Source organism: Chiloscyllium plagiosum, unplaced genomic scaffold (assembly GCF_037043375.1).
Source record: "Chiloscyllium plagiosum isolate Xiang-an unplaced genomic scaffold, Cpla_swu_hap1 HiC_scaffold_7, whole genome shotgun sequence".
Lineage (NCBI taxonomy): Eukaryota > Metazoa > Chordata > Chondrichthyes > Orectolobiformes > Hemiscylliidae > Chiloscyllium > Chiloscyllium plagiosum.
The window spans coordinates 38478968-38506657 of record NW_028270145.1 but is presented as its reverse complement, the minus strand read 5'-3'; the positions used below and the strand labels follow the sequence as shown (position 1 = coordinate 38506657).

Below are 27690 nucleotides of genomic sequence, written 5' to 3'. Positions count from 1 at the left end.
GAGGGCACACGTTTAAGGTCAAAAGAGTTGTGAGGGACAAATTGTTTTGCACAGAGAGTGGTAAGCGTCTGGAACGTTCTACTAGGGATGATGGTGGAGGCAAGTACAATAAAGGGCGTATAAGGGACTTTTACATAAATACATGAAAATGCAAGGATTGGAGGGATATAGACCAAGGGTAGGTAGAAGAGATTAGTTTAATTTGGCATCTTATTATGCACAGCATCGTGGGCCAATGGGCCCATTCCTTTGCTGTACTGTTCTATGTTCTAAACACATTTAAAGTTAACACAAATGCATAGGTGGAATACAGAATGTGGTAGGCTATGTTGGTAAAATTAGAATCCATTGAAAGTAAAAAGAGTTTAGAGTCAGCAATTCAGTATCTTGGCTGGTTTCAGGCTGAATTTCATAGTTCGGATTTAAAGTTGGTTGTACATCTGGAGATAGTATGTTGGGCTGAGTTCTTTTATGAAATTTCTGTCTGTAGCAGAGTGTGGATTTTCCCAGGTGGGAAATCTTACCAGATATGTTGGAGAGAGGGAAGCAGAAGTCACCTTCCTTGGGATTTCTCTCTCCGTATCTCAACTGCTTGTCCTCAGTTCTAGGGAGAAAGCATAGGCTTAAAACATTTGAAGAGTTGGCTTGTCATCTGTCTTTTTTTCCTCCAACTAGCAGGTGTGAGCCAAATAAAGCCATTCCAAGTGTGACCTGATTAGCTCATGTATTAGCCAGGGTGCCACTGTCTAAATGATTTCAGAAAATGTAATAGCTCAAGTGATTTTTTAATGCCCTGTTAACAGGTCAGGGGATGTGGCTCTTTAACATATCCCAGGAGGGGTCATCTGCCTTTGATGGGTTTTGCAGACTTGCTGTCTTAATTCCAATGAGTTGAAATGTGTGATGTATAATAGTACAGGTTGGAGTAGCTTTCTTTGACTATGATCTCAAGCGACCCTTCAATTGTTTTAAAACGTAACGCGTCTGTTATTAAAATGTTGTATTCATGTTTCAATCTGGTGGATTATAAACTATTATTTGATTCAAGCACATCTTCATGAAGATATGCCACAGATACCCTCCCAACCTGAGGAGGGCACTGCTAATAAAATAATCTAACTTCAATCCGATCAGCCAGAAAAAAAGAACAAAACTCAATCAAGAAGTGTTTCGAATGACTAATTATGCAATAAATGTCTGTGGCGACCATTGGTTAACAGTGACCAGGAGTGTATCAGCAGTCACTGCATGATCCATCTCCAGATGCACGTGCATGCAGAGAAGACAAGGAAACACAGCTCAAGCAGAATGACCAATTCCACAGTTTCAAATAGACAAGTGGAGGAACCACGCCAATTTTCTTGATGTTTAAGCAGTGATATTTTAATTGGCTACATTTCAACAGTATCCCTGTGTGCATTTGGGAATCCAAGGGGTGGCACGCTGACTCATTGGTTAACACTGCTATCTCAAAGTGTCAGGCACCCAAGTTCTATCCCAGCCACAGGTGACCATCCTGTGTGGTGTTTGCACATTCTCTCTGTGTCTGTGTGGGTTTCCTCCAGGTGCTCTAGTTTCCTCCCATAGCCCAAAGATGTGCAGGTTAGATGGATTGGCCATGGTGTCCAGGAATGTGCAGGTGGATAAGCCATGGGAAATGCAGGATTGGGGTGAGGATGAGATGCTCTTCAGGGATTTGGTTGGCACTCGATGGGCTAAATGATGTACTTCCACGCTGTAGGGATTCTATGATCTTTAAGACACCCAATGATTAACAAAGGGAGCAGAAATTTCTGCTCTGATTCTGCTTCCTTTGTTAATCAGTTTAGTGCAGCTATGAAGGCCACTTTATACATGGAAAAGATCTACAAATAAAATGATGGAAGAACCAGATTTTAGTTGAGGGAAGAATGTTTCCCAGCAAATATGAAGCCATATTTTACTTTTATTCCTTCAACAGAATCCTTGCTTCATTGTTAATCTGAAATACAGCATTTATTATAATGGAAGTAGATGATTTCAATAGCTAGTGGTCAACATGGTGGCTCAGTGGTTAGCACTGCTGCCTCACAGCACCAGGGTCCTAGGTTCGATTCCGGCCTCGGGCGACTGTCTGTGTGGAGATTGCACATTCTCCCCATGTCTGCGTGGGTTTCCTCCGGGTGCTATGGTTTCCTCCCACAGTCACAAAGATGTGCAGATCTTGGCCTTGCTAAATTGCCCATAGTGCTAGTGCATTAGTCAGGGGGAAATGAGTCTGGGTGGGTTACTCTTCGGAGGGTCAGAGTGGCCTGGTTGGGCCGAAGGCCCTTCTTTCCACACTACAGGGGATCTAATCAAAAACTAAAGTGGACAGTATTACCTCTGTCCATTTGAATATGACTGTTCTGTTATCCCTGTTTGTTTGACACAGTAAATTGGTTGCAGATTCCTTTGCTGTCTTGGAGATGTGAAGCATCTGCTGACCTGTTAAATAGATATGCACAAGTTCTGTAATGGGGTTTGAACCTGTGATCTTCCAAGTATGTGTCAAGTTAACATTTACTAAGTGCCTCAGTCTTCATCAAGGACTAGACAGTGTATGAGGCTCACCGGCACTTTCCCCATTCCTCTTTAACGTGAATATAAAATTCCCACATCTCTTAAATTTAATGCTTAGATAGTCCCTCCACTTCTTCCTCAAGCTACAAAACAATCAGTATCAAGCCACTGACTACACTGAAATGACATTATAACTCCTCTGTTTCAACTTCCTCTTTTCCATGGTTAACCAGATCTTTCATCCATTTGCCTAAGTTCCTGTATCTACTCTTACAGCAAACCCCCCCCCCCCCAACCACCTATATCTGAATAGTCATTTGTGGCAAGATAATTTATAACTTGATGACTCTTGTGGTGGGACCCTAAACATTAATAAGACAAGAGAAGGTTAGAGTCATAGAGGCATACAGCACCAAAACAGGCCCTTCAGTCCACCTCATCCATGTCAACCAAATTTCCCAAATTCCTATTCACGTACCTATCCGAATGTCTTTTAGATTTTGTAACTGTGCCTGTATTTACCACTTCTTCTGGCAGTTCATTCCACCTACGAACCATCCCCTTTGTGAAAAACAGTTGCCCCTCAGGTTTGTGTTAAATCTTTCCCCTCTCAGTTAAAAATATGTCCCTGGTTTTGAATTCCCCCAACCTAGGGAAAAGGCCTTTGCTATTCACTTTATTTATGAGGTAACTCCTCAACCTCCTAAGCTGCAATTCAAAAAATTCCAGCCTATCCTTAGAACTTAAACCCTTCAGTCATAGCAACATCTGGTAAATCTTTTGTGAACCCATTCCAATTTTGCAGGGCAGCTGTTCACAGTATTCCAAAAGTAGCTTCACCAATGTCCTGTACAACCTCAACATGACTTTCCAATTCCTCTTCTCAATGGTCTGAACAATAAAGGCAAGCCTCTGTCGCAGCTTTCAAAGAACTATGTACATAAACCCCTGGGTGTCTCTGTTCGATAACACTATCCAAGGTCCTACCATTAATTGTATAAGTCCTGCCCTTGTTTGTTTTACTAAAATGCAATATCTCACATTTATCCAAATTAAACTCCATCTGCCACTCCATACTCCATTGACCCAATTGATCAAGATGCCTTTGTACCCTTAGATAAACTTCTCCACTGTTGACAATACCACAGGGTTTGGTATCATTGCAAACTTATTAACAATTCCTCCTAAATTCTCATCAAAGTCATTTATATAAATGACAAACAACAGTGGACCCAGCACCTCTCCCTGTAGAACATGGCTGGTCACAGGCCTCCAGTCCAAAAAATAACCCTCCACCACCACCTTCTGCCTCCTAGCATCAAGCCAATTTTCTATCCAATTGGCAAGCTCTCCCTGAATCCCATATGATCTAACGTCACTGATTAGGAGAATCGACGTTTCGGGCATAAGCCCTTCTTCATGTATTTATGTAAAAGTCCCTTATGCCCGAAACGTCGATTCTCCTGCTCCTTGGATGCTGCCTGACCTGCTGCGCTTTTCCAGCAACACATTTTTCAGCTCTGATCTCCAGCATCTGCAGTCCTCACTTTCTCCTAACTTCACTGATTAGTCTACCACGTGGAACTTTGTCAAAGGCTTTACTAAGGTCCATATAGACAACGTCTACCGCTCTGCCTTTATCTACGTCCTTGGTCACCTTAAAAAAAAATCACTGACTTGAGGCTTATTAGTCTGTAGTTCCCTGGTTAATCTTTCTAGCCTTTCTTAAATAAAAGCACAACATTAGCCACCCTCCAGTCCTCTGACACCTCACCCATGTCTGGTGATGATATATATCTCTGCTAGGTGTCCCGCAATTTCTACCTTAATTTCCCACAATGTCCTGGGATAGACTTAATCAGGTCCTGGAGATGTAAACACATTTATGTTTTTTAAGACCTCTGGCACTTGCTCTTCTGTAATGTGAACTGTTTTCAAGACATCAACGGATCGATGCTGGATCCATTGTTGTTCAACATTTATATTGTGGTTAGTAAGTTTACAGATGACACCAAAATTGGTGGTATAGTGGACAGTAAGAGGTTATCTAAGAGTACAACGGGATCTTGATCAAATGGATCAAGGAAGGACAAATGGACTTTAATTTAGATCAATGCGAAGTGTTGCATTTTTGTAAGACAAACCAGGGCAAGACTTGTACAGTTCATGTTTGAGCCCTGGAGAATGTTGTCGAACAGAGGGACCTGAGGATACTTGTATATTGTTGCTTGAAAGTGGTGTCACAAGAAGACAGGGAGATGATAAAGGTGTTTTGCACTCTTTCCTTCATTGGTCAGAGCATTCAGTACAGGAGTTGGAATGTCATGTTACAGCTGTACAGACGTTGGTAACACTACAGTTAGAGTACTGCATACAATTCTAGTCGCCCTGCTGTAAGTAGTACATTATTAAACTGGAAAGGATGCAAAAATAATGTACAAGGATGTTATTGAGATTGGAAGGTATAAGGAGAGGTTGGTTAGGCTGGAACTTTTTTGCTGGAGTGTAGGAGGCTAAGGAGTGACCTTACAATAGTTTACAAAATGTGGGGTGAATAGCCAAGGTTTTAGAATTAGAATCCCTACAATGTGGAAACAGGCCCTTTGGCCCAACAAGTGCACACCAACCCTCCAAAGAATTGCCCACCCAGACCTATTCTCCTGCATTTAGCCCCTGACTAATGCACCTAGCCTACCCATCCCTGAATACCATGGGCAATTTAGCATGGCCAAAGCAGTGAACCTGCACATCTTTGGACTGTGGGAGGAGATCGCAGCACCCAGAGGAAACCCACTCAGACATGGGGAGAATGTGCAAACTCCACACAGACAGTTACCCGAGGCTGGAATCGAACCCGGGTGCCTGGCGTTGTGAGGCAGCCGTGCTAACCACTGGGCCAACATGCTGCTCCTTTTTTGTAATCACCACCAAATTTTATTTTATAAATTAAAAAAAATCATGGCACGATGTAGCACAAGACGTCAGTCAAACTGTTTTGCTTATGCTAGCTTGTCTAACCAACACCACTCCCTGCCTCTTTCTCCACACTCCTGCAATTTTATCTTTTTAGGTATTTTATCTAATTCCCTTTTGAAAGTTAGGTGATTCTAGATCATAACTCACCACATTACCTTAATCTCTGTTTGCTGATTACTAACATTCTGGTCAGTGGGGACAATTTCTCTGTATTCATCCATGAAAACTCCCCCCAATCCTGAGAAAATTCAATCAATCATGGGACAATCAAACAGGGGTCCCCCTCCTGCCACCCTTACATGACGAACAGAACCTGCAATAGATTGTTAATTACTGACTATCCTACCTGTAATCCTGCATTTCCCATTGTTAATCCACCTAGCCTGCACATCCAATGGGTAATTAAGCATGGCCAATCCACCTAGCCTGCACATCTTTCTACCCATGGTCGGAGAATCCAAAACTAGATTGCATGGGCTTAAGGTGAGAGGAGAAGGATTTAAAAGGGACCCGATGGGGCACCTTTTTCAAACAGAGGGTGATGCAGATATGGAATGAACTACAAGAGGAAACAGTAGAGGTGTGTTGTACAATTACAACATTCAAAAGATATTTGGACAGTGCACAGATAAGAAGGGTTTACAGAGATATGGGCCAAATGCAGGCAAATTCAGTTTTGGAAACTTGGTCAGCATAGACAAGTCGGGCCAAAAAGCCTTTTCTCTGTGCTGTATGACTCTGTAATTCTATGAGATAATGCAGCCGAATGCTTTAGAGCTGAACCCTGACAAGAAACATGACATTCAGTGAAAGGGTAGGAAGAAAAGCTGAAAACAAAAATTGGCACTGAAGATTTGAAATGTTGTGAGGTAATGTGAATTTGAACCATAGTCCAAACTGTTCATCAGAAATGAAACTTGGCTGTGGATGTGGAACTGTGCAATCTAATTTCACAGCCAGTATCTCCTCTGAAGTGGCCAAAGAAGGAATGGATTCTTATGAACATTTTATTCAGGGCAATGTCTTAACATCTTTAGGAGAATGAAAATTGTAACTGAACCCAAATTTTGCTTTTGTTTTAGGAGACTGGAGGAGAAGATGGATGTTAACTCAAACAGTTTATATGAAGTAAGCATGGGATTGGATAAAGAAGAATTGGGGGACTTGAAGTTTCTGTGCACTGATCACCTGCAAGCGGGCAAGGGGATAGCCAGTGCACAGGATCTGTTCAGAGAACTGCAGCAACAAGACTTGGATATTATCCCTGAACTCCTGTATCAAATCCAACGCTTTGACTTACTCAACCTTCTTGGAAAACGGAAAGCAGACATGGAACACCTTTTTCAACAACCTGAAAATTCCAAGATCTCAGATTACAGGTTTGCTTTGGATTCTCACTCGTCAAATTATTGATTTTTGTTTTCCAAAGCTTGAGTGATTTCATAGTTGGTATGCACTCCATGGAGTGTTGCTATTCTATTTGACAATGGAAAACTAATTGTTCTTATCGTTTTTTACACACACTTTCCAGCAATCATTATTAGAAAGACTGATAGATTAGTATTCATGTAGCACACATTTATAACTTGAGGATGTGACAAAATGCTTTACAGCCAATGTAAAACTTCTGAAAAGTGGACACTGGTATGTGTAGAAATGTACAATATAGTCAAAAGAAGTTGGTAAAATTGGCTTTCTAATTTACATGTTGAAAGAAAATTAAAAGTTTCAGCTCTTGAGGGAACAAGACAAATTAATATTGCTTTCATTGCTCAGTCCTTTGAGTATAGGAGTTGGGATGTTATGTTGAGGTTGTACAGGACATTGGTGAGGCCAATTATGTTTGGCATAGACTGGTTAGACCGAACGGTTTGTGTCCCTGCTGTATGATTCTATGATTCTGAGTAGAGAGGGGGGATCGGACCTGACATCTTCTAGCCCATCAGTTTGTTCAGACATTCACTTTACCAATTTCCAATTTGTGCATTGCCCATGGTAATTTTGAATTAAATGTTACCACATGCATTATTTTCAATGTTACAACACATAAGAAACACTGAATAGATTGGAACCTTGCATCTCACACTCAGCTGATTGTTGTTTCATAGAACAGTGTGTCGTCCCATTTCCCACCCTCAGTTGAAGCAAAACACTCAGACACAGCATAATTTTACCTCCTTCATCTTTATTCCGGGCCCTGGAGGGAGAGAGAATGATCGCCCATGTGCACAGGGACCGTCTTCTCTGGAACAGCAGTTTCTCAATGAACTATATAGTCATTTTATAGAGAGGAGCATCCAGATAAGGCAACATACATATTAATTAGGTGACTGTTACAATCAGCGAGTGTCAATAGTAAAGATTAAGCCATCTGCAGTTACACAATGAATAACTTCACATAATTAATACTTTTCTCCTTGCATACTGAATGCTTCTAATATTGTTAAATGGCTCTACATAATGACTGCTTTTCCATCTTGTTAACCTGTTTCCCTTGCCACCAGCACTCCATTGTTAACTATAAGTTCTTATCTGATCTGAGTCATGCTCAGCTGAACCGCTTGTTTCACAACACTCAGACCTTAACTCTCTTCCTGCTTGCTTATACGCTATACCCATTCTTAAGTGCAGCATAGAAGGTAGGCATTCAGCTCACTGAGTTTGCACTGGTTCATTCAAAGAGCATGACAGCTATTTCCACTTGTAGTTGGCGGTCAAATAAGTGTTTTTATACAAGTTTATATAACTTCCTGACTTTTGTAATGTAAATGCTTGTGAATTTTTTTGTTATTCTTCAATATTTTTAAGGCAGTTAATCCCTGACCTCCTTGTTAGTCAAAAATCTATCAGGAGTAGTTGGGAATGTGGGGTTGAGGCCAAACTCAAATTAGCCATGATTTTACTGATTGGTAGAGCAGGAGTGAAGGGCCAAAAGGCCTATTCCTGCTCCTGATTTGTGTGTTCATATGTGTTACGTATGTATTCTGTCCTGTCACCTTTGGAGATTTGTGCACAGAAGGCTTAGGTTTCTCTCTGCATTCTTGCAAGCCCTTTAACATTAACCCATTCAGCATTTTCTCTCATTCTTTCAACCAAAACCTGTGCTAATTTCTATTTCACATGGCTCTGCTCATTTTATCTGCCTGTTTTATTAGAATTCCAAATTACAGATGTTCTGCACATTTCAAAATTGTGCCTTCTGCTACCATGTATAAGTTCATAAATGTAAAATCAGCAATGGTCCCCCCCATTGAACCTTGGGGAAGGCTGCTATAAATCTCCACCCAGCCTACAAAAAAAACCACTCACCACAACTTTGTTTTTGCATCTTGTCACTAATTTTGTATCCATGCTACAGCCACTCTTATCCCACAGGGTTCAATTTTGCCATAAAATCTAGCATGTAATAACTTTTCTAAAAAGTCTCAACACATTATTGGACTACATAAAGTTATCCTCAATAATAAGTGATAAGAAGAATCTTGGCTGCCTTTTGTTTACTCCTTCCTTATTGCCTCTTGGAAATGGTACAATTTACCTGAATCCAAGCTACCAAAGGTGACTTATTAAGCAGCTGAACCGAGAACATTTCTTTACACTGAGTCATTCATAAGGGTTTAATTTGTTTGTACTTAGAGTAGAATAGATTTGTCATACTATTTTACAACTTATCATCAGCAAATGTATTTTCTGTACTGCCAAGAACACGTAATGTAATTGGTAGCGTGCTAATGTAACATTTTCTTGACACTTGACTTCATCGAGGACAAATGTGTTCAAACTCTTTAAGGAGGTAACAAGCAAATTAGACAAAGGAGGGCCAGTAGACACAATTTATTTGGATTTCCAGAAGGTCTTTGACAAGGTGTCACAGAGGAGGCTGCAAAATAAAATAAGAACTTGTTAGAGGAAAGGTACTGGAATGGATAGAAAATTGGCTGACTGGCAGAAGGCACAGAGGCAGGATAAAGAGGTCTTTTTCAGGATGGCAGATGGTGACTAGTGGTGCTCCACTAGTTTGGACCACAGTTATTCACATTATGCATTAACGATCTGGACAAAGGAACTGAGGGCATTGTTACTGAGTTTGCAGACTAGTAGGCCAAGAAATGGCAGGTGGAGTTTAATGCAGATAAATGCAAGGTGCTGCATTTTGGTAAGACAAACCAGGGTAGGACTTTCACAGTTAATGGTAGGGTCCTGGGGCATGTTAGAGAACAGAAAGACCTAGGAGTGCATGTACATACGTCCTTGAAAATGGCATTACTGGTAGATAGGGTGGTGCCTTTATCGGTCAGAGCAGTGAGTACGGGAGTTGGAATGTCATGTTACAGCTGTACAAGACAGTGGTAAGGCTGCATTTGGAGTACTGTGTAGAATTCTGATCGCTCTGCTTTAGGAAGGATGTTTTTAAACTGGAAAGGGTGCAAAGTATATTGACAAGAATATTACCAAGACTGCAAGGTTTGAGTTATAAGGAGAGGCTGGATAGGCTAGGACAGATGTTGGCCTTGACTTAACTGTGCTGGGACCCTTTGACTGACAGGTGCCTCCATTGTCTTCAGTGAGGACTTCTCCCGGAAAATGTTGAGACATGGCTGCCTGCGCATGCAGTTTTTTGCCATGTAAGCTTTGACATTTGGAGCGAGTGTGAGATGGATGTAGCACACTGCAGTATAGCAAAAGGTGCTGAGGACAGAGTTATATAGCAAGGAGCTCATGCCCGAAACGTCGATTCTCCTGCTCCTTTGATGCTGCCTGACCTGCTGCGCTTTTCCAGCAACACATTTTTAAGCTCTGATCTCCAGCATCTGCAGTCCTCACGTTCTCCTTATATAGCAGGGAAACAGGCTCTGTGGCACAACTTGTCCATGGCAACCAGGCTTCCTGAACTGAACCCATCCCATTTGGCCCACATCTCTCTCAACATTTCCTATCCATATATCTATCCAAGTGTCTTTTAAATGTTGTAATGTTGTCAGGGTGGCATGGTGGCTCAGTGCCAGGTACCTGGGTTCGATGCCAGCCTTGGGTGACTGCGTGGAGTTTGTACATTATCCTTGTGTCTGTGTGGGTTTCCTCCAAGTGCTCAGGTTTCTTCCCATAGTCTAAAGATGTGCAGGTTAAGTGAATTGACCATTCTAAATTGCCCATTGTGATAGGTACATGAGTCAGAGGGAAATGGGTCTGGGTAGGTTACTCTTCCGAGCGTCCGTGTGGACTTGTTGGGCCAAATGGCCTGTTTCTATACTGTAGGGAGTCTAATCTAATTACCAGTCTTTACCACTTCCTCTGGTAGTTCGTTCCATATATGTACCACCCTCTGTGTGAAACATTGCCCCTCAGGTCTCCTTTAAAGCTTTCCTCTCTTACCTTAAACCTATGCCTCTAGTCTTGGACTCCCCTACCCTGGGAAAAGACGTTGGCTATTCACCTTATTCCACTCTTCAGGATTCCATGATAAACACAGAGAATGCTGGAGAAACCCAGCAGATTTGGCAGCATCAATGGAGAGAGAAACACTCTCTTTAGGATCCATTAATTTTTCATCAGAACTGAATATAGCTGGGAAAGGGTGGTATTTATGCTGATTGTGGGGTGAGGTGAGGGGATGGGGGTGATTTATAAGAGTGCATAGAGATTTTGCCCAGACAGACAGAGAGAGAGAAAGAGATAGGAAATCAAAGAAATTGCTGATTATAAGCTGAGAAAGACATAAATGCAGGGTAGGGCACTAATGAGAAGAGTAGAGTGTTGATGGTAAGAAAGGTTGAGAATGTACATGTGGTAACACATGGCACTCATTATGGATCTCAGCTGTCAGCATGTACACTGGCAGAGGAGCAGATGTGGAAAAGATGTTCCCTCCACTAGAAGAGACTAAGACCCAAGGGCACAGCTTCAGAGTGAAGGATAACCCTTTAGAACTGAGATGAAGAGGAATTTCTTCAGCCAGAGGGTTGTTAATCTGTGGAAATCATTGCCAGACAGAGCTGTGGAGGGCAAGTCATTAAGTGTATTTAAGACGAAGATAGATGATATCTTTATTAATAGGAAGAATCAGGGAATATGTGGTGAACGATGAATGATGATTTATTGTCACTTGTTCTCTCCGATGAGCAACATAGTAAAATACAGTGAAAAGCTTCAACTGTTGCCACAATCTGGCATCATATTGATTAGTTTAAGAGTAAAATGTTATAGTTGAGAGACAATTTTCATTTGGCCGCCTTCACCATAAGGCCCGAATCCTGAGCTGCTGGACCAACAACACCTGCACCATCACCCCTCTGCTGACAGCGCTGGACCTACCAATGTCGGAGTCACCACTCTTCGAGTGCGATTGCTTTGTCTGCCCTGCCAGTGGGCCACTGATGCCACATTCGCCTGGACCCCCACTCGCCCCCGCAACCAGGAACCCCCAGCTCAGCTGCCACTGCCACTTTGCCAATAACCATGAGACCCTGCTCCAGACCTACCACAACCAGGAATCCTTGGCTCCACTGCTGCCTGGAGTCCTTGTTCTGGGCATACCACACTGCCACTGCTTCAGTCCCCACCTTGCCAAAGCCTGAAGCCCTTGCTCTGGGCCTACCACAAGCAGGAATCCTTGGTTTCGTTGAGGCTACTGCCTTGCCAATGCCTGGAGTCCCCAATCTGGGCTTACCACTCCACCAATGCCTCACTAAGGCCTGAAGTCCCCATTCCAGGCCTACCACAACCAAGAGACCCCAGCTCTGCTGCCAGATCAGTCTGCCACCCTGCCAAGAGTCCTGCTGTGCCCACCCTCCTCTGCGATGTCACCATCATGCCACCACTGACAGGAAGAAGATAAAGAGAAAGAAAGAAGACAAAAAGGGGAAAGAAAGAAGGGAGGAAGTGGCCAGTTCAGAGTGGACAGACCCAGGAGCCTGCCTTTCTGGTGCTGCCATCTTGGATTGTAATAAAGTGTGACGGCAGGAGAATGGGGTTGAGGAACATATCAGCTATGATCAAATCGTGCAGCAGACTCAGTGAGCTGAATGCCCTAATGCTGCCCCGATCCCTTATGGTCTTATGTCTCCCGTATGCTGTAGGTGCAACACGTCATCCAAACTGCCATCTCTATCATGTTTTATTTATTTATACTTGAAGAATCATTATTTTTTATTTTATTTATCTTTTTATTTTACTATAGTTCTTTTATTTCAATGAAAAAAGGCAAGAGCTCTTGAAAGTGGAGTCGCAGGTAGATAGGATAGTGAAGAAGGCATTTGGTATGCTTTCCTTTATTAGTCAGAGTATTGAGTACAGGAGTTGGGAGGTCATGTTGCGGCTGTACAGGACATTGGTTCGGCCACTGTTGGAATATTGCATGCAATTCTGGTCTCCTTCCTATCGGAAAGATGTTGTGAAACTTGAAAGGGTTCAGAAAAGATTTACAAGGGTGTTGCCAGAGTTGGAGGTTTTGAGCTATAGGGAGAGGCTGAACAGGCTGGGGCTGTTTTCCCTGGAGCGTTGGAGGCTGAGGGGTGACCTTACAGAGGTTTACAAAATTATGAGGGGCATGGATAGGATAAATAGACAAAGTCTTTTCCTTGGGGTTGGGGGAGTCCAGAACTAGAGGGCATAGGTTTAGGGTGAGAGGGGAAAGAAATAAAAGAGACCTGAGGGGCAACTTTTTCACGCAGAGGGTGGTACGTGTATGGAATTAGCTGCCAGAGGATATGGTGGGGGCTGGTACAATTGCAACATTTAAGAGGCATTTGTATGGGTATATGAATAGGAAGGGTTTGGAGGGATATGGACCGGGTGCTGGCAGGTGGGACTAGATTGGGTTGGGATATCTGGTCGGCATGGACAGGTTGGACTGAAGGGTCTGTTTCCGTGCTGTACATCTCTATGACTCTAAGAGAGCTAAACACCAAGCTAAAGACCTTAAATTGACTTTAAAGAGTAGATGAACTCATCAATCCCGCTCACTAATCAGATGCTTTGTTTTCCCAAATACCTTTCTCCTTGCTTCACTGAACTCTGTGAGATACTCAACTCTGGCAATCTATTGTAGTCACACTCAGGTGCCACATCACTTACAACTTATGTGTGCTTCCACCACTTTGGGCCTGCATCATCCGTTTTAGCTGTTTCTGAATATAGTTGTTGTTTTAATGGAACATTTGAAAAAAAAACTTCTCAAAGCTCGCAACCACAGATGTTAAACTGTAGATTTGACCTTCCTGTCAACTAACATATACAAACATGACCTCACCTGAAGAAAACCATACTGATTCTTGTTGGTTAATCTCTGTCTCTCCAATTCGGATTGTTATGAAGGTGTAGAGATGTACTGTACCTTTAAGAGAGTTGAAAAGCTAGCAAGGATTGACTGACACAGCACAGAGAGTTCTAAACAAAGGAGGAATGTAACACTTGGTGGAAACAAATAGCTGCAGCTGAGTTGCCATTAAACAAAAACAAATTCAAATTTGGCCAATCCGTTTAAATTATGCCCCAAGATCGAAAAATCCAATCAAATTTGAATTTAGTATTCAAATAATATTAAAACGAGTGAAACGATCTAATGTTTTGGGGTGTAAAACCGGACATCTTGAACAGTTAGATAGAGAAATGCCAAAGACCTGCAAATGTAGTCTGCCAGCTGAAGAGCTCTCTGAAAGGAACCTGTCTGTGGGGGGTTTGTGCAGGAGAACATCGAGGCTGACCTGGAGAGGATCTTCAGAGGAGAATCGGCAAAGCTGACTGGTTTTGAAATGTGATTTTTTTTTTGTAAATCTTAATCAGAATTTCTTTTATCGGACTAGTGTTGTAGAGTGGGAGGTAAAAGATAGATTTAAGAGAAAGGAGTTGGAAATAGTTGTTGGGTTTAATATTCCCCGTTGGACTTACAGAATAAAGTTGTTAATTTTTGCTCTAAATAGTGACTTCTGGAATTTTGCCTCTCGTATTTTAACAGATTACAGCACAGGATGAATCTTTTCTGTGTTGCAGGTTTAAATTAGTAGGGGGGTTTACCCCGTGTCATAACAAGATTAATTCCGTCCCTCAGAATTGCTTCCAATAGTTTCTCCCCACCAAGGTTAGACCGGCCAGCTTGTAGTTTCCTGACTTATCCTTTGTTCCCTTCTCAAATAATGGTAACACACTAGCTATCCCCAGTTCTCTTGCTCCTCTCCTGTGGCCAGAGAGGAATTACATTTTTTTGCAAGCTCCCCTGTTATTTCCTTTTGTATCTTATTCAACAACCTGGGATACATTTCATCCAATCCTGGAGCTTGGGATACTATCTAGTTTGCTTGACCACTCAGCAGCCCTTCTCTGTCTATGAAAAAATTCTTTACTTTTCTCACAGACCTCTGCTTTTGCTTGTCATTTATGTAATGAGTTAGATGAGAAGACAAAAAGCATGGTTTGTAATTTTATGGGTGACACCAAAATTGATGGCATTGCAACAGTGAAGAAGGTTATCTAAGATGACAAAGTGTTCTTGGCGGATTGGGTCATTGGGCTAAGGAATGGCAGATGGAATTTAATTTGGATAAATGCGTGGCATTGGGAAGACAAAGAATTATACAATTTAAATAAGGGCCTTGGGTAGTGTTGTAGAACAGAGAGACCTGAGGGTTCAGGTTCATAGTTATTGAAGTTTACATCACATTAGACAGGGTGGTTAAGAAGGTATTTAGCACACTTACCTTCATTACTCAGACCTTTGAGAATAGGAGCAGAAGCAGAAATTGCTGGAAAAGCTCAGCAAGTCTGGCAGCATCTGTGGAGAGAAATGTGAGTTAACATTTCAGATCAAGTAACCCTTCTGTAGAACACCAGACCCAAACATTAACTCTGATTTCTCTCCACGGATGCTGCCAGATCTGCTGAGCTTTTCCGGCAATTTCTGTTTTTGTTTCTGAGTTAGAGCATCTGCAGTTCTTCTGACTTTTCTTTGAGTATAGGAGTTAGGAAATCATGTTGAAGCTGTACAGGATGTTGGTGAGGCATCTTCTGGAACACTGTGTCCAGTTCTGGTCACCCTGCCATCGGAAGGATATTATCAAGCTGGACAGCATTCAAAACAGATTTACCAGGACTTGCAGGTAATGGAAGGTTTGAGTGATAGAGAGGGGCTGGATAGGCTGAAGCACTGGAGGCTGAGAGGTGGCTTTATAGAGGTTTTTAAAACCTGGAAGAGTGTAGATGAGGTCAATGGCAGATTTCTTTTCCCTGAGGTGGGGGGTTTCAAAACTAGGGGGCATATTTATAAGGTGTGAGGAGAAAGATTTAAAAAGGACATGAGGGGCAACTTTTTCACACAGACAGTGGGTTTGTCTGTGGAATGAACCTCCAGATGAAGAGTGGATGTAGAAATAGTTACAATGTTTAAAATGGTCAGCATGGATTGGTTAGAACAAAGGGTCTGTTTCCATGCTGTATGACTGTATCACTGTAAGACCTTCGCCCTTTGGTGAAACCACATCTGCTGTACTACAGTATTGATCATTTTATTTAAGAAAGAATGTAAATGTGTTAGAGACAGTTCGAGAGGATTTACCGGGCTAATACCTGGAATGACAGAGTTGTTGACTCTGAACGGGATGAGGACCTGAAAAGTGATTATAGGGAGTTAGGTTTGAAGTTAAAACGCAGGACAAGCAGAGTAATAGTATCAGGATTGCTACCAGTGCTATGAGCTAGTGAGGCTAGGAGTGCAGATGAATACGTGGCTGCAGAGCTGGTGGAGGAGGGAGGCCTTCAGATATGTGGATCATTGGGGTACCTTCTGGGGAAGGTAGGACCTGTATAAGAAGGACAGGTTGCACCTGAACTGGAGGGGAACTAATATCCTGGGTGGGAGGTTTGCTAGAACTCTTCAGGAGGGTTCAAACTATTTTGGCAGGGGGGGTTGGAACCGGAGCTATGGCTTATAGGATGGGGTAGCTGGTGAACAGGCAGATACAGCGTGCAGAGAGCCTGTGAGGAGGGATAGACAGTTGATAGGGCAAAGTTGCAGTCAGTGTGAACGGTTGAGGTGTGTCTATTTTAACGCAAGAAGTATCAGGAATAAGGGTGACGAACTCAGAGCATGGATCAGTACTTGGAACTATGGTGTTGTGGCCATTACGGAGATTTGGATATCACAGGGGCAGGAATGGTTGTTGGATGTTCCAAAATTTAGATGTTTCAAAAGGAACAGCAGGGGGGGAGAGATAAAGGAGGTGGAGGTGTGGCATTACTAATCAGGGATAGTGTTACAGCTGCAGAAAGGGAGATTGTTGGGGAGTGTTTGTATGAGTCAGTATGGGTGGAAGACAGAAACAGGAAAGGGGCAGTCACTTTATTGGGAGTTTTCTACAGGCCCCCCAATAGTAACAGAGACATGGAGGAGCAGATTGGGAGGCAGATTTTGGAAAGGTGCGGAAGTAACAGGGTTGTTGTCATGGGTGATTTAACTTCCCTAATATTGATTGGAACCTCCTTTGTGCAAATAGTTTGGATGGAGCAGTTTTTGTCAGATGTGTCCAGGAAGGTTTCCTGACTCAGTATGGAGATTGGAGAAAGTGAGGACTTTCTGATGAAGGGCTTATGCTTGAAATGTCAACTCTTCTGCTGTTTGGATGCTGCCTGACCTGCTGTGCTTTTCCACTGCCACACATTTTGACTCAATATGTAGATAGGCTGACTAGAGGGGAGGCCACTTTGGATTTGGTGCTTGGCAATGGACCAGATCTCACAGTGGGACAGCATTTCAGTGACAGTGATCACAACTCCCTGACCTTTATTTTACTCATGGAGAGGGAAAGGAGCAGATGGTATGGGAAAGTATTTAATTGGGGGAGGGGGATTACAATGCTATTAGGCAGAAATTGGGGTGCGTAAATTGGGAGCAGATGTTCTCAGGGAAATGCAAAACAGAAATGTGGAGGTTGTTTAGGAAGCATCTGCTGATGGTGCTGGACAGGTTTATCCCACCGAGACAAGGAAGGGATGGTAGGTTGAAAGAACTTTGGGTGACAAGGGATGTGGAACATCTATTCAAGAGGAAGAAGGAAGGCTGAGGAGGCAAGGATCAGACAGAGTTTTAGAGGATTTTGAGGTAGCTAGGAAGGAACTGAAGAATGGACTTAGGAGAGCTAGAAGGGGGCATGAAAAAGCTTTAGTGGGTAGGATTAAGGAAAACCCCAAGGTGTTCTACACTTATGTGAGAAACAAGAGGATGCCCAGAGTGGGGGTAGTGCCGATCAGGGATAGTGGAGGGAACTTGTCTGGAGTCAGAGGAGGTAGGGGAGGTTCTTCATGAATACTTTGCTTCAGTATTCACTGTGAGAGGGACCTTGTGATTTGTGAGGACTGTGTGAAACAGGCTGATATGCTCAAACAGATTGATGTTCAGGAGGAGGGTTTGCAAAAAAGTTTAAAAAACATAAGGATAGATAAGTCGTCTGAGCAAGACGGGATGCACCCAAGGTTACTACGGGAAGCGAGGGAAGAGATTGCTGCGCCTTTGGCAATGCTCTCTACGTCCTCAGTGTTCACTGGAGTTGTGCCAGATGGTTGGAGGGTGGTAAATGTTATTTTCTTGTTCAAGAAAGGGAATAGGGATAAAGCTGGGAATTACAGACCAGTCAGTCTTACATCTGTGGCAGGCAAATTATTGGAGAGGATTTTGAGAGACAGGAATTATGATTAGTTGGAAAACCATAGTTTGATTAGAGATAGTCAGCATGGCTTTGTGAGGGGCAGGTCATGCCCCACAAGCCTTGTGGAATTATTTGTGGATGTGACAAAACACAATGATGAAGGTGGCATGGTGGATCAGTGGTTAGCACTGCAGCCTCACAGTGCCAGGGACTCAAGTTTGATTGCAGCCTCAGGCAACTGACTGTATGGAGTTTGCACATTTAGATTAGATTACATTAGATTACATTACAGTGTGGAAACAGGCCCTTCGGCCCAACAAGTCCACACCGACCCGCCGAAGCGCAACCCACCCATACCCCTACATTTACCCCTTACCTAACATTACGGGCAATTTCCCATGGCCAATTCACCTGACCTGCACATCTTTGGACTGTGGGAGGAAACCGGAGCACCCGGAGGAAACCCACGCAGACACGGGGAGAACGTGCAAACTCCACACAGTCAGTCGCCTGAGGCGGGAATTGAACCCGGGTCTCTGGCGCTGTGAGGCAGCAGTGCTAACCACTGTGCCACCGTGCCGCCATTTCTGCATGGATGATAATAAAATGAAGGGTATGTAAGTTAGTTTGATCTTAGACGAGGATAAAAGGTTGGCACAACATTGAAGGCAGAAGGGCCTGTACTGTGCTCTCCTGTTCTATGTTCTTATGTTCTAGTTGGTTTATGAGGAAATGTTGGACAGGCAAGGCTTATATTGGTGGAGTTAGAAAGAGTAAGATGATTAAAACATGTGAAATCTCCCTGACAGGTCTCCACAGGGTAGATGTAGAGAAGATATTTCCTTTGTGGGAGAATTTAGAACCACTTGTCACTGTTTAACATTCAGATGTTGCCCATTTAAAACAGAGATTAGATGAAACTGTTCCTTTCAGAGGGTCATGAGTTTTTGGAAAAAGTGTTGGAATCAGAACTTGACTATTCTTAAAATGCAGGTAGATTCTTGTTAAGCCAAGGGGTGAAAGGTTATCAGGGTTAGGGGGGTGAGGCATCTGATTGTATCTGCATTCCCAGACATATGTTTGCACAATAGGCTCACTCTAATTCAATTGCTACTGGTGGGATCTTTCTATGTACTGAGAGAGTGCATTTGTCGACATAACAACACTGGATTCCAAAGTAATTTGGTACAGATCAGTCTCCTGAAGACACTGAGAAATATTAGAAGATGCTATATAAATGCAATGTCCTCCTCTGTGTTGACAGGCCATATCCAGAACAGGGTGACATTCAAGACAAATTTCTTGTACAGCCCACCAATCATAGAGTTCCTCAGCGCATAAAGAGGCCATTTGTCCCATTGAGTCCACACTGACCCTCTGAAGAACATCTCACTCAATCCCAATCTTCTATTCATTCTCATGATCCCACATTTGCCATGACTAATCTGCCTGAGTCAGAAGTCACAGGTTATAGTCCACCAGGTTGATTTGAAATCACAGGCTTTCAGAATGCAGCCCCTTCGTCAGGCAAAATGAGAGGGGTGCACACAGAACGCCGAATTTACAGGCAGAGAGATCAAAAGATCATACAACTGGTGTGAGTGAGTGTCGAATAATACGTCTCTGCAGATGACCAAGAGTATTAGACGGTGTGAGTAAAGTGTCAACAGCTGAGTAACAAGCAAGAGGATAATGGGCGGCACGGTGGCACAGTGGTTAGTACTGCTGCCTCACAGCGCCAGAGACCCAGGTTCAATTCCCGCCTCAGGCGACTGACTGTGTGGAGTTTGCACATTCTCCCCGTGTCTGCGTGGGTTTCCTCCGGGTGCTCCGGTTTCCTCCCACAGTCCAAAGATGTGCAGGCCAGGTGAATTGGCCATGCTAAATTGCCCGTAGTGTTAGGTAAGGGGTAAAGGTAGGGGAATGGGTGGGTTGCGCTTCGGCGGGGCGGTGTGGACTTGTTGGGCTGAAGGGCCTGTTTCCACACTGTAAGTAATCTAATCTAATCTAATATAATCTATGACCAATAAACCAATTAAATGAGGCAGAGAGATAATTACAAAAAATTAAAATAAGGTGGTGCTGGAGATGAACTGAATGATTGGAATAACATGATAGGTGTAAGAGTTGCATGCCAAGGGTCTAACCAAAGTAATAAGTAATCCAAAACTGTGCAAACTAATTAAGGTAGAGAGATCATTCCAATTTATTAAGGTGGTGATGTCAAAACAGGACAGTAAGGATGGTTGAGGCCATCTTTTTGGGTACGGAAATTGGCAATCGGTTTCTGCTTTGTTGATTCTGTGCTGTTGTGTATCTTGAAGGCCGCCTTGGAGGACACTTACCTGAAGATCAGAGGCGAATGCCCTTGACCTCTGAAGTGTTCCCCCGATTAGGAGGGAACATTCCTGTCTGGTGATTGTTGTGTGGTGTCCATTCATTGTCATAGCGTCTGCATGGTCTCACGAGTCGAGAAAGGATAGCAAAGATGATTCTGGGGAGGAGCGAGAGTAAAAGGGTAGTTGTTATGGGGGCTTTAACTTTCTAAATATTGACTGGGAATACTATAGTTTGAGTACTTTAGATGAGTCAGTTTTAGTCCAATGTGTGCAGGAGGGTTTCCTGACACAGTATGTAGACAGGCCAACAAGAGGCGAGGCCACATTGGATTTGGTACTGGGTAATGAACCTGGCCAGGTGTTAGATTTGGAGGTAGGTGATCACCTTAGTGATAGTGACCACCATTCAGTTATGTTTAAATTAGCGAAAGCAAAGGATGGTATATACCACAAGGCAAGAGTTATGGCTGGGGGAAAGGCAATTATGATACGCTGAGGCAAGATTTAGGGATGCAGAAGATGGAGAAGGAAACTGCAGGCAATGGGCACAATTGAAATGTGGAGCTTATTAAAGGAACCGCTACTGTGTGTCCTTGATAAGTATGTACCTGTCAGGCAGGGAGAAAGTGGTTGAGCGAAGGAGCCGTGGTTTACTAAAGAAGTTGAATCTCTTGTCAAGAGGAAGAAGGAGGCTTATGAAAGGATGAGATGTGAAGGCTCAGTTAGGGCATTTGAGAGTTACAAGTTAGCCAGGAAAGACCTAAGGAGAGAGCTAAGAAGAGTCAGGAGGGGACATGAGAAGTCATTAGTGGATAGGATCAAGGAAAACCCTAAGGCTTTCTATAGGTACATAAGGAATAAAAGAATAACTAGAGTAAGATTAGGACCAATGAAGGATAGTGATGGGAAGTTATGCGTGGAGTCAGAGGAAATAGGGGAAGCGCTAATTGAATATTTTTCATCAGTATTCACACTGTTGTTGAGGAGAATGCTGAAATACAGGCTATGAGACTAGACGGGATTGAGGTTCACAAGGAGGAGGTGATAGCAATTCTGGAAAATGTGAAAATAGATAAGTCCCTGAGCTGGGGGATTTATCCTAGGATTCTCTGGGAAGCCAGGGAGGAGATTGCAGAGACTTTGGCTTTGATCTTTATGTCATCATTGTCGACAGGAATAGTGCCAGATGCCAGAATAGCAAATGTCAAAGAAGGGAAGTAGAGAGAACCCTGGTAATTATAGACTAGTGAGCCTTACTTCGGTGTGGGTAAGGTGTTGGAAATGGTTATAAGAGACAGGATTTGTAATCGCACAGAAACGAATAAGTTGATTAGGGATAGTCAACACGGTTTTGTGAAGGGTAGGTTGTGCCTCACAAACCTCATTGAGGTCTTTGAGAAGGTGACCAAACAGGTGGACGAAGGTAAAGTGGTTGATGTGGTGTATATGGATTTCAGTAAGGTGTTTGATAAGGTTCACCATGGTAGGCTATTGCAGAAAATACGGAGGCATGGAATTGAGCATGATTTAGCAGTTTGGATCAGAAATTGGCTAGCTGAAAGAAGACAGAGGGTGATGGTTGATGGGAAATGTTCATCCTTGAGTTTGGTTACTAGTGGTGTACTGCAAGGATCTGTTGTGGGTTCACTGCTGTTTGTCATTTTTATAATTGACCTAGATGAGGGTGTAGAAGGATTGGTTAATAAATTTATGGATGACACTAAGGTCAGTAGAGTTGTGGATAGGTGACAAAGGATGTTGTAGGTTACAGAGGGACATATATAAGCTGCAGAGCTGGGTGGCAAATGGAGTTTGATGCGGAAAAGTGTGAGGTCATTTACTTTGGAAGGAGTAACAGGAATGCAGAGTACTGGGCTAATGGTAAGATTCTTGGTTGTGTGGATGAGCAGAGCGATCTCGGTGTCCATGTACATAGATCTCTGAAAGTTGCCACCCAGTTTGACAGGGTTGTTAAGAAGGAATATGGTGTGTTAGCCTTTATTGGTAGAGGGATTGAGTTTCGGAAATACGAGGTCATGCTACATCTGATGTGGCCGCACTTGGAGTATTGTGTACAGTACTGGTCACTGCATTATAGGGAGGATGTGGAAGATTTGGAAAGGGTTCAGAGGCGATTTACTAAGATGTTGCCTGATATGGAGGGAAAATCTTACAAGGAAAGGCTGAGGGAACTGAGGCTGTTTTCGTTGAGAGAACAAGGTTGAGAGGTGACTTAATTGAGACACAAAATAATCAGAAGATTAGATAGGGTGGATAGTGAGAGCCTTTTTCCTCAGATGGTAATGGCTAGTATGAGGGGCCACAGCTTTAAATTGAGGGATAATAGATATAGGACAGATGTCAGAGATAATTTCTTTACTCAGAGTAGTAGGGGCATGGAACGCACTGCCTGCAACAGTAGTTGACATGCTAACTAGGGCATTTAAATTATCATTGGATAGGCATATGGAATAGGCTTCAGATTGGTTTCACATCGAGGGCTGAAGGGCTTGTACTGCGCTGTATTGTTCTATGTTCTAATATACCATGCCTCAGGGCATCCTTGCCTGCAGTGTTATGAGATAGACAACTCTGGCCAAGTCACATGAGTATCTGGCACTTACATGGTGGGTGGCATTCCCATGTGTGATGGTATGATGAATCATTAGAAAGATAGTTAAAATGGCTCAAAATCACTTCTCTGAGCATCCTCACACTGAGTATGAGGTAAGAATCATAGAGTCACAAACACATGAAGCCTACCCTTCGGTCCTAAACTAAACTAATCCCACTTGCTTGCATTTGGCCCATACCTCTCGAAACCTGTCCTATTCATGTTCCTGTCCAAATGTGTTTCAAATGTTGTAACTGTACCTGCATCTGCCAATTCCTCTGGCAGTTCATTCCATATACGAACCACCCTCACCAGGTCCCTTTTAAATCTGTCTCCCCTCACCTTAAAAATATGCTCTCTAGTTTTGAACTCCCCTACTCTCGGAAAAAGACCTTTGTCACCACCTTATCTGTCATGATTTTATGAACCTCTGTTGGGTCACCCCTCAGCTTCCTATACTCCAGTGAAAAAAGTCCCAACCTATTCAGCCTCTCCATAGAACTCAAACCCTCCAGTCCTGGCAACATCCTTGTAAATCTTTTCCAAACTATCTCCAATTTAATAACATCCTTCCTATATTAGGGTGATCAGAAGTGTACACAGTACTCCAAAAGTGACTCCACTATTGTCCTGTATAACTTCAAAATGATGTCCCAACTCTTATACTCAATGGGCTGAGCAATGAAGGCAAGATTCAAGGTTTGTAATCAAGGTCATCATTCTAAGAGATGAAAGGAGATTTCTTCACCTGATCCTCTTCAAAAGAATCTTTCCAGCCCCTAATGCTTATGCTTATCCATGTACCTTTATTGAGATAAACAATATCATAGCAACTTTCAAAACCTAAACAGACCCACTTCAGTGAAGTCTTGCCTGATGCAGCAGCAGGAACCAGCTACATGCAGAGTGAGCTGATCTCAACCATAGTAGTGTGAGGTGCTAGAATTAGCTTTGTGGGTCTTTGTCTTGGGGTAGTAAAATAAAACAGGAATTCTATTCCTGATTGTGTTCCAGTGGCTCCCACAGTAAGGATAAGGATACTGTGTGAGTGCACGTGTTTTGACTTGCTCAAAATTGCCTCTCTGTCAATCTCTTATTGCATTTAATAGTCTTTCAAAGGTTACTGTGTTGGGTCATACCTGAGCAACTGTTGACATTCAGTACTTTATCTAGTAGGAGGAGAGTACATTGGAAAAGCTACTCGTGTTATGAGCCATCCTTAATTTGAGGTTGTGCATTTCAGCTGTGAGTCTTCATATGGTTGAACAGGCCAATTCTTAACCTGTAGATCTTCAGTCACATGGACCAAGATGTTCCACATGGTTATGGGAACCAGGATGCAGGATTTGCTTCCTTTCGTAACATTCTCTTTGGCCACCACTGGGACACAGACTATTTGAGAGGGAGGTGGTGGCGTAGTGCTAATATCAATGGACCAGTCATGTAGACCACAGACTTAAGTTCTGGAGAAATGAGTTTGAATTGCACTACAGCCCCAAGTTTAAAAAGAAAAGTTGATGGGATGTGGGTGTTGCCTGCTTATTGTCCAGAGGGCAGTTAAGAGACAACAACATTGCTGTGGGCCACATGATCAGATAAGGATAACAGATTTCAATTCCTAACAGGCCAGATGGACTTTAACATCTCACAACAATATTACATGGTCACTATAAGGCTATCTTTTGTAATTCAGAATTTCTTTTATTGGAAAAGTGGAACCTGGCAGAGAAGCTGTTTTTCAGTCATCCAAGCCATGTATTCAGTTTATCATTGTTGTTTTTGCGTAAGTTTTGCCTGAATGTTGTTTATTTGGCTTCAAGAAGAATACATGTTTGTTCAACATCTTTCTAGATTAGAGTGGTACTGGAAAAGCACAGCAGTTCAGGCAGCATCCGAGGAGCAGGAAAATCGATGTTTCGGGCAAAAGCCCTTCATCAGGAATACAGCACCGTGTTTGTTCCAACAGTCCATCCATTGAATCTGTAAATGGAATTGCCCATGGAATTCCTCTATTGTTCGATACATTGCTGATCAACAGTCCAGTTCCAGAGTGACAACTATTGAATACACTAGGATTTTTGTTGATTTACAGTGATCTTTGTTGGCGAATACTTACGACTGCAGTTTATAAAAGGCCTAGCAGCTATCACCTCATTCATGATAGCTGATTGATAGAGGTGAAAGAAGTTTAATCACATCATCAAGAAATTATGCTTTAAAGAAATAGGTTGATTTATGCACTTACCACAAGATAGTGATTTCTAGATCTCTGAGCATAATCTTCAAATTTCCTTCAGGAATCAGCCCTAAAACTTCTTTCATTACAGAGTGCTGCTATATAACATTTCGAAAGAGATTAATGGTGAGGAGCTCAGTAACATAAAATTTATACTGCAAGTAGCCAAGGGGAAATCTCAGGATATGAAGGTAAGCTGGATTGCATAGCAGTCTGCTTTATTCATGTGTATGTAACTTCTAAATTTGAATTGTTAAATTCACTAATACATAAAACGCCAGAGAGGAAGTAGGCCATTTGGCCCATTGGGTCTGTTCTGCATTTCAATTGGATTATCGATGATCTAATAATCCTCAATTTTTATTTGCTGCCTTTTTTTTACACTTGACTCTCTTACTAAAAACCTGTCTATCTCAGCCTTGCACATATTTAAGTCTCCAGCCTTATGAGCCCTCTATGGTAAAGAATTCTACAGATTCACCACATGCTTAACCCCTTATTCTGAAATTATGCCCTCTGGTCCTCGACTCTGGAACCAGGAGGAAAAGCATTTACCATCTAACCCTTGAAGTCCCCTGGGAATTCTGTATTTTTCAAAAAGGTTTCCAATGAGTACAGGCCCAACCTACTCAATCTCCCCGAAAAAGACATTCCCTTTGGACCTAATGAATGTTCTCTAGACTTCCTACGATGCCAGTATATCTTTTCTTAAATAACGGAACCAAAATTTAAAGTTTTACAGAAGTATTCCAGTATGTTTTTACCTTGTATGATTTTTACAAGATTGCGGAGAAGGAGGAGAAAATGAGGACTGTAGATGCTGGGGATCAGAGTTGAAATGTGTGGTGCTGGAAAAGCACATCAGGTCCGGCAGCATCCGAGGAGCAGGAGAGTCGATGTGTCTGGCATAAGTCTATCACATTCCTGCTGAAGGGCTTGTGCCAGAAACATCGACTCTCCTGCTCCTCGGATGCTGCCTGACCTGCTGTGCTTTCACAAGATTGCCCTCTTTTTGTACTCCCATTTATTGAAAAGGTGTGTTACTTGCTAAAATTACAAAATGGTGAAACTGACTTGGTAAATATGTAACTGGCTGGTATCCACCAAAAGGACTAGGGCTCAATGCTCAGACAATGAAAGTCCTGGTACACGTGTTGCAATTGGCATTCTTGAGATAGCAAGAAACTCGTGAGTGCTTCCCCTCCTGACTGCTATCCAGGGCTACAGCTGGAAAGCAATTGCGTGGAATTTGCACAGGACATGAATAAACTCTGCTGCGATGTCTTCATCTAGTTAAACAGCCTGATGATACTTACTAGTAGCATTTGAAAAGTGGGGGAGTGGGCAACTGTGCAACCATGACATATTAAAGGTTATTTCCTTCAGAAAAGCATGGAAGAAAAATGGAAAGAAACCTCACTGAGCTTTTAGAAACTGTTCTTATGATTTGTTTTTCTTTAGAATTTTATGGATGTCTGCATTAATCTGGAAAGGAAGGGACAACTAGCACCAGATAATCTATATGTCCTACTAAATGTCATGAAGGAAATCAAAAGAATTGATCTAAAGCGCAAACTGGAAAAAATTCAAGACATAACTGGTACACAAGATCTTATTCAAAAGTTTGTAAATCTGGGAGCTACTTTTTATTAACTAACATTTCTTTTAGTGGCAGAATTTTGACTTGTGATATGGGGCTTATTAACGAGATTGTCTCATGAGGCAACTCTTCAACCTGGAGCCCTGGTTCTCTCTTCTAACTAATGTTCCTCCACTCTAGCAACATGTGAAACTCACCAAAAAGAGTTAACTGTAATTGTATATCCTTCAGTGGTCAGTTGATGCTGCCTAAACCATGGGCCTTGTATCTTTAGCAAAACATGCAAACGCAGGAACAGGAGGAGGCCATTCAGTCCCTCGAGCCTGTTCTGCCATTCAGTGAGATCATGGCTGCTCTGTGGCTTAACTCCATAAAACTGCCTTTAGCCAAAATCCCTCACTACTTTTGCTTAACAAAAATTTGTCTGTCTTAGATTTAGAATTAACAAGTGATCTAGCATCCATTTGCATTTGTGGAAGAGAATTCCAAAATCTAGCACCTTTTTTGTGTAGAAGTGCTTCCTAACATCTCTCCTGAATCATCTAGACCTAATTCCTCCCTCGTTCTAGAATCCCCAACATGTGGAAATAGTTATCTTTATCTACCCTGTTTTTCCCATTAATATCTTGCAGACTTCCGAATCATCATCTTCTTCTGTCCTGATGCTGCAGTCACTACTCTTCCTAAGGAAGAATCTGACTTTATTCATAAACTCTTACATGACTTAATGCAACTGTTAAGGACAACATCAA

The 27690-nt window shown here is 42.6% G+C and overlaps 2 protein-coding genes across 8 annotated transcripts in view; one reads left to right on the top strand and one right to left on the bottom strand.

The window, feature by feature from the left end:
• Positions 1-27690, bottom strand: part of cunh21orf58 (chromosome unknown C21orf58 homolog) — a 306245-nt gene that overhangs the window by 101016 nt on the left and 177539 nt on the right. Inside the window, exons 4-5 of one of the 5 annotated variants that reach the window (XR_015757632.1) lie at positions 20495-20643; positions 7689-9397 (exon numbers count right to left, since the gene is read on the bottom strand). The exons of 1 other annotated variant lie outside the window; for it this stretch is intronic. The gene's annotated coding sequence lies outside the window, so the exon portion shown is untranslated. Of the gene's footprint in view, positions 1-524; positions 605-7688; positions 9398-15209; positions 15284-20494; positions 20644-27690 lie in introns of those variants that run through there. 3 more of the 5 variants (XR_015757636.1, XR_015757639.1, XR_015757634.1) reach the window with 3 other exon arrangements.
• LOC122551461 (caspase-8-like) overlaps positions 1-27690 on the top strand; it is a 140841-nt gene that overhangs the window by 80500 nt on the left and 32651 nt on the right. For all 3 annotated transcript variants that reach the window (XM_087988945.1, XM_087988944.1, XM_087988946.1), the window contains exons 2-4: positions 6600-6896; positions 25430-25529; positions 26800-26938. In XM_087988945.1, coding sequence (XP_087845071.1) covers positions 6600-6896; positions 25430-25529; positions 26800-26938 — 536 coding nt within the window. The remainder of the gene's footprint in view (positions 1-6599; positions 6897-25429; positions 25530-26799; positions 26939-27690) is intronic.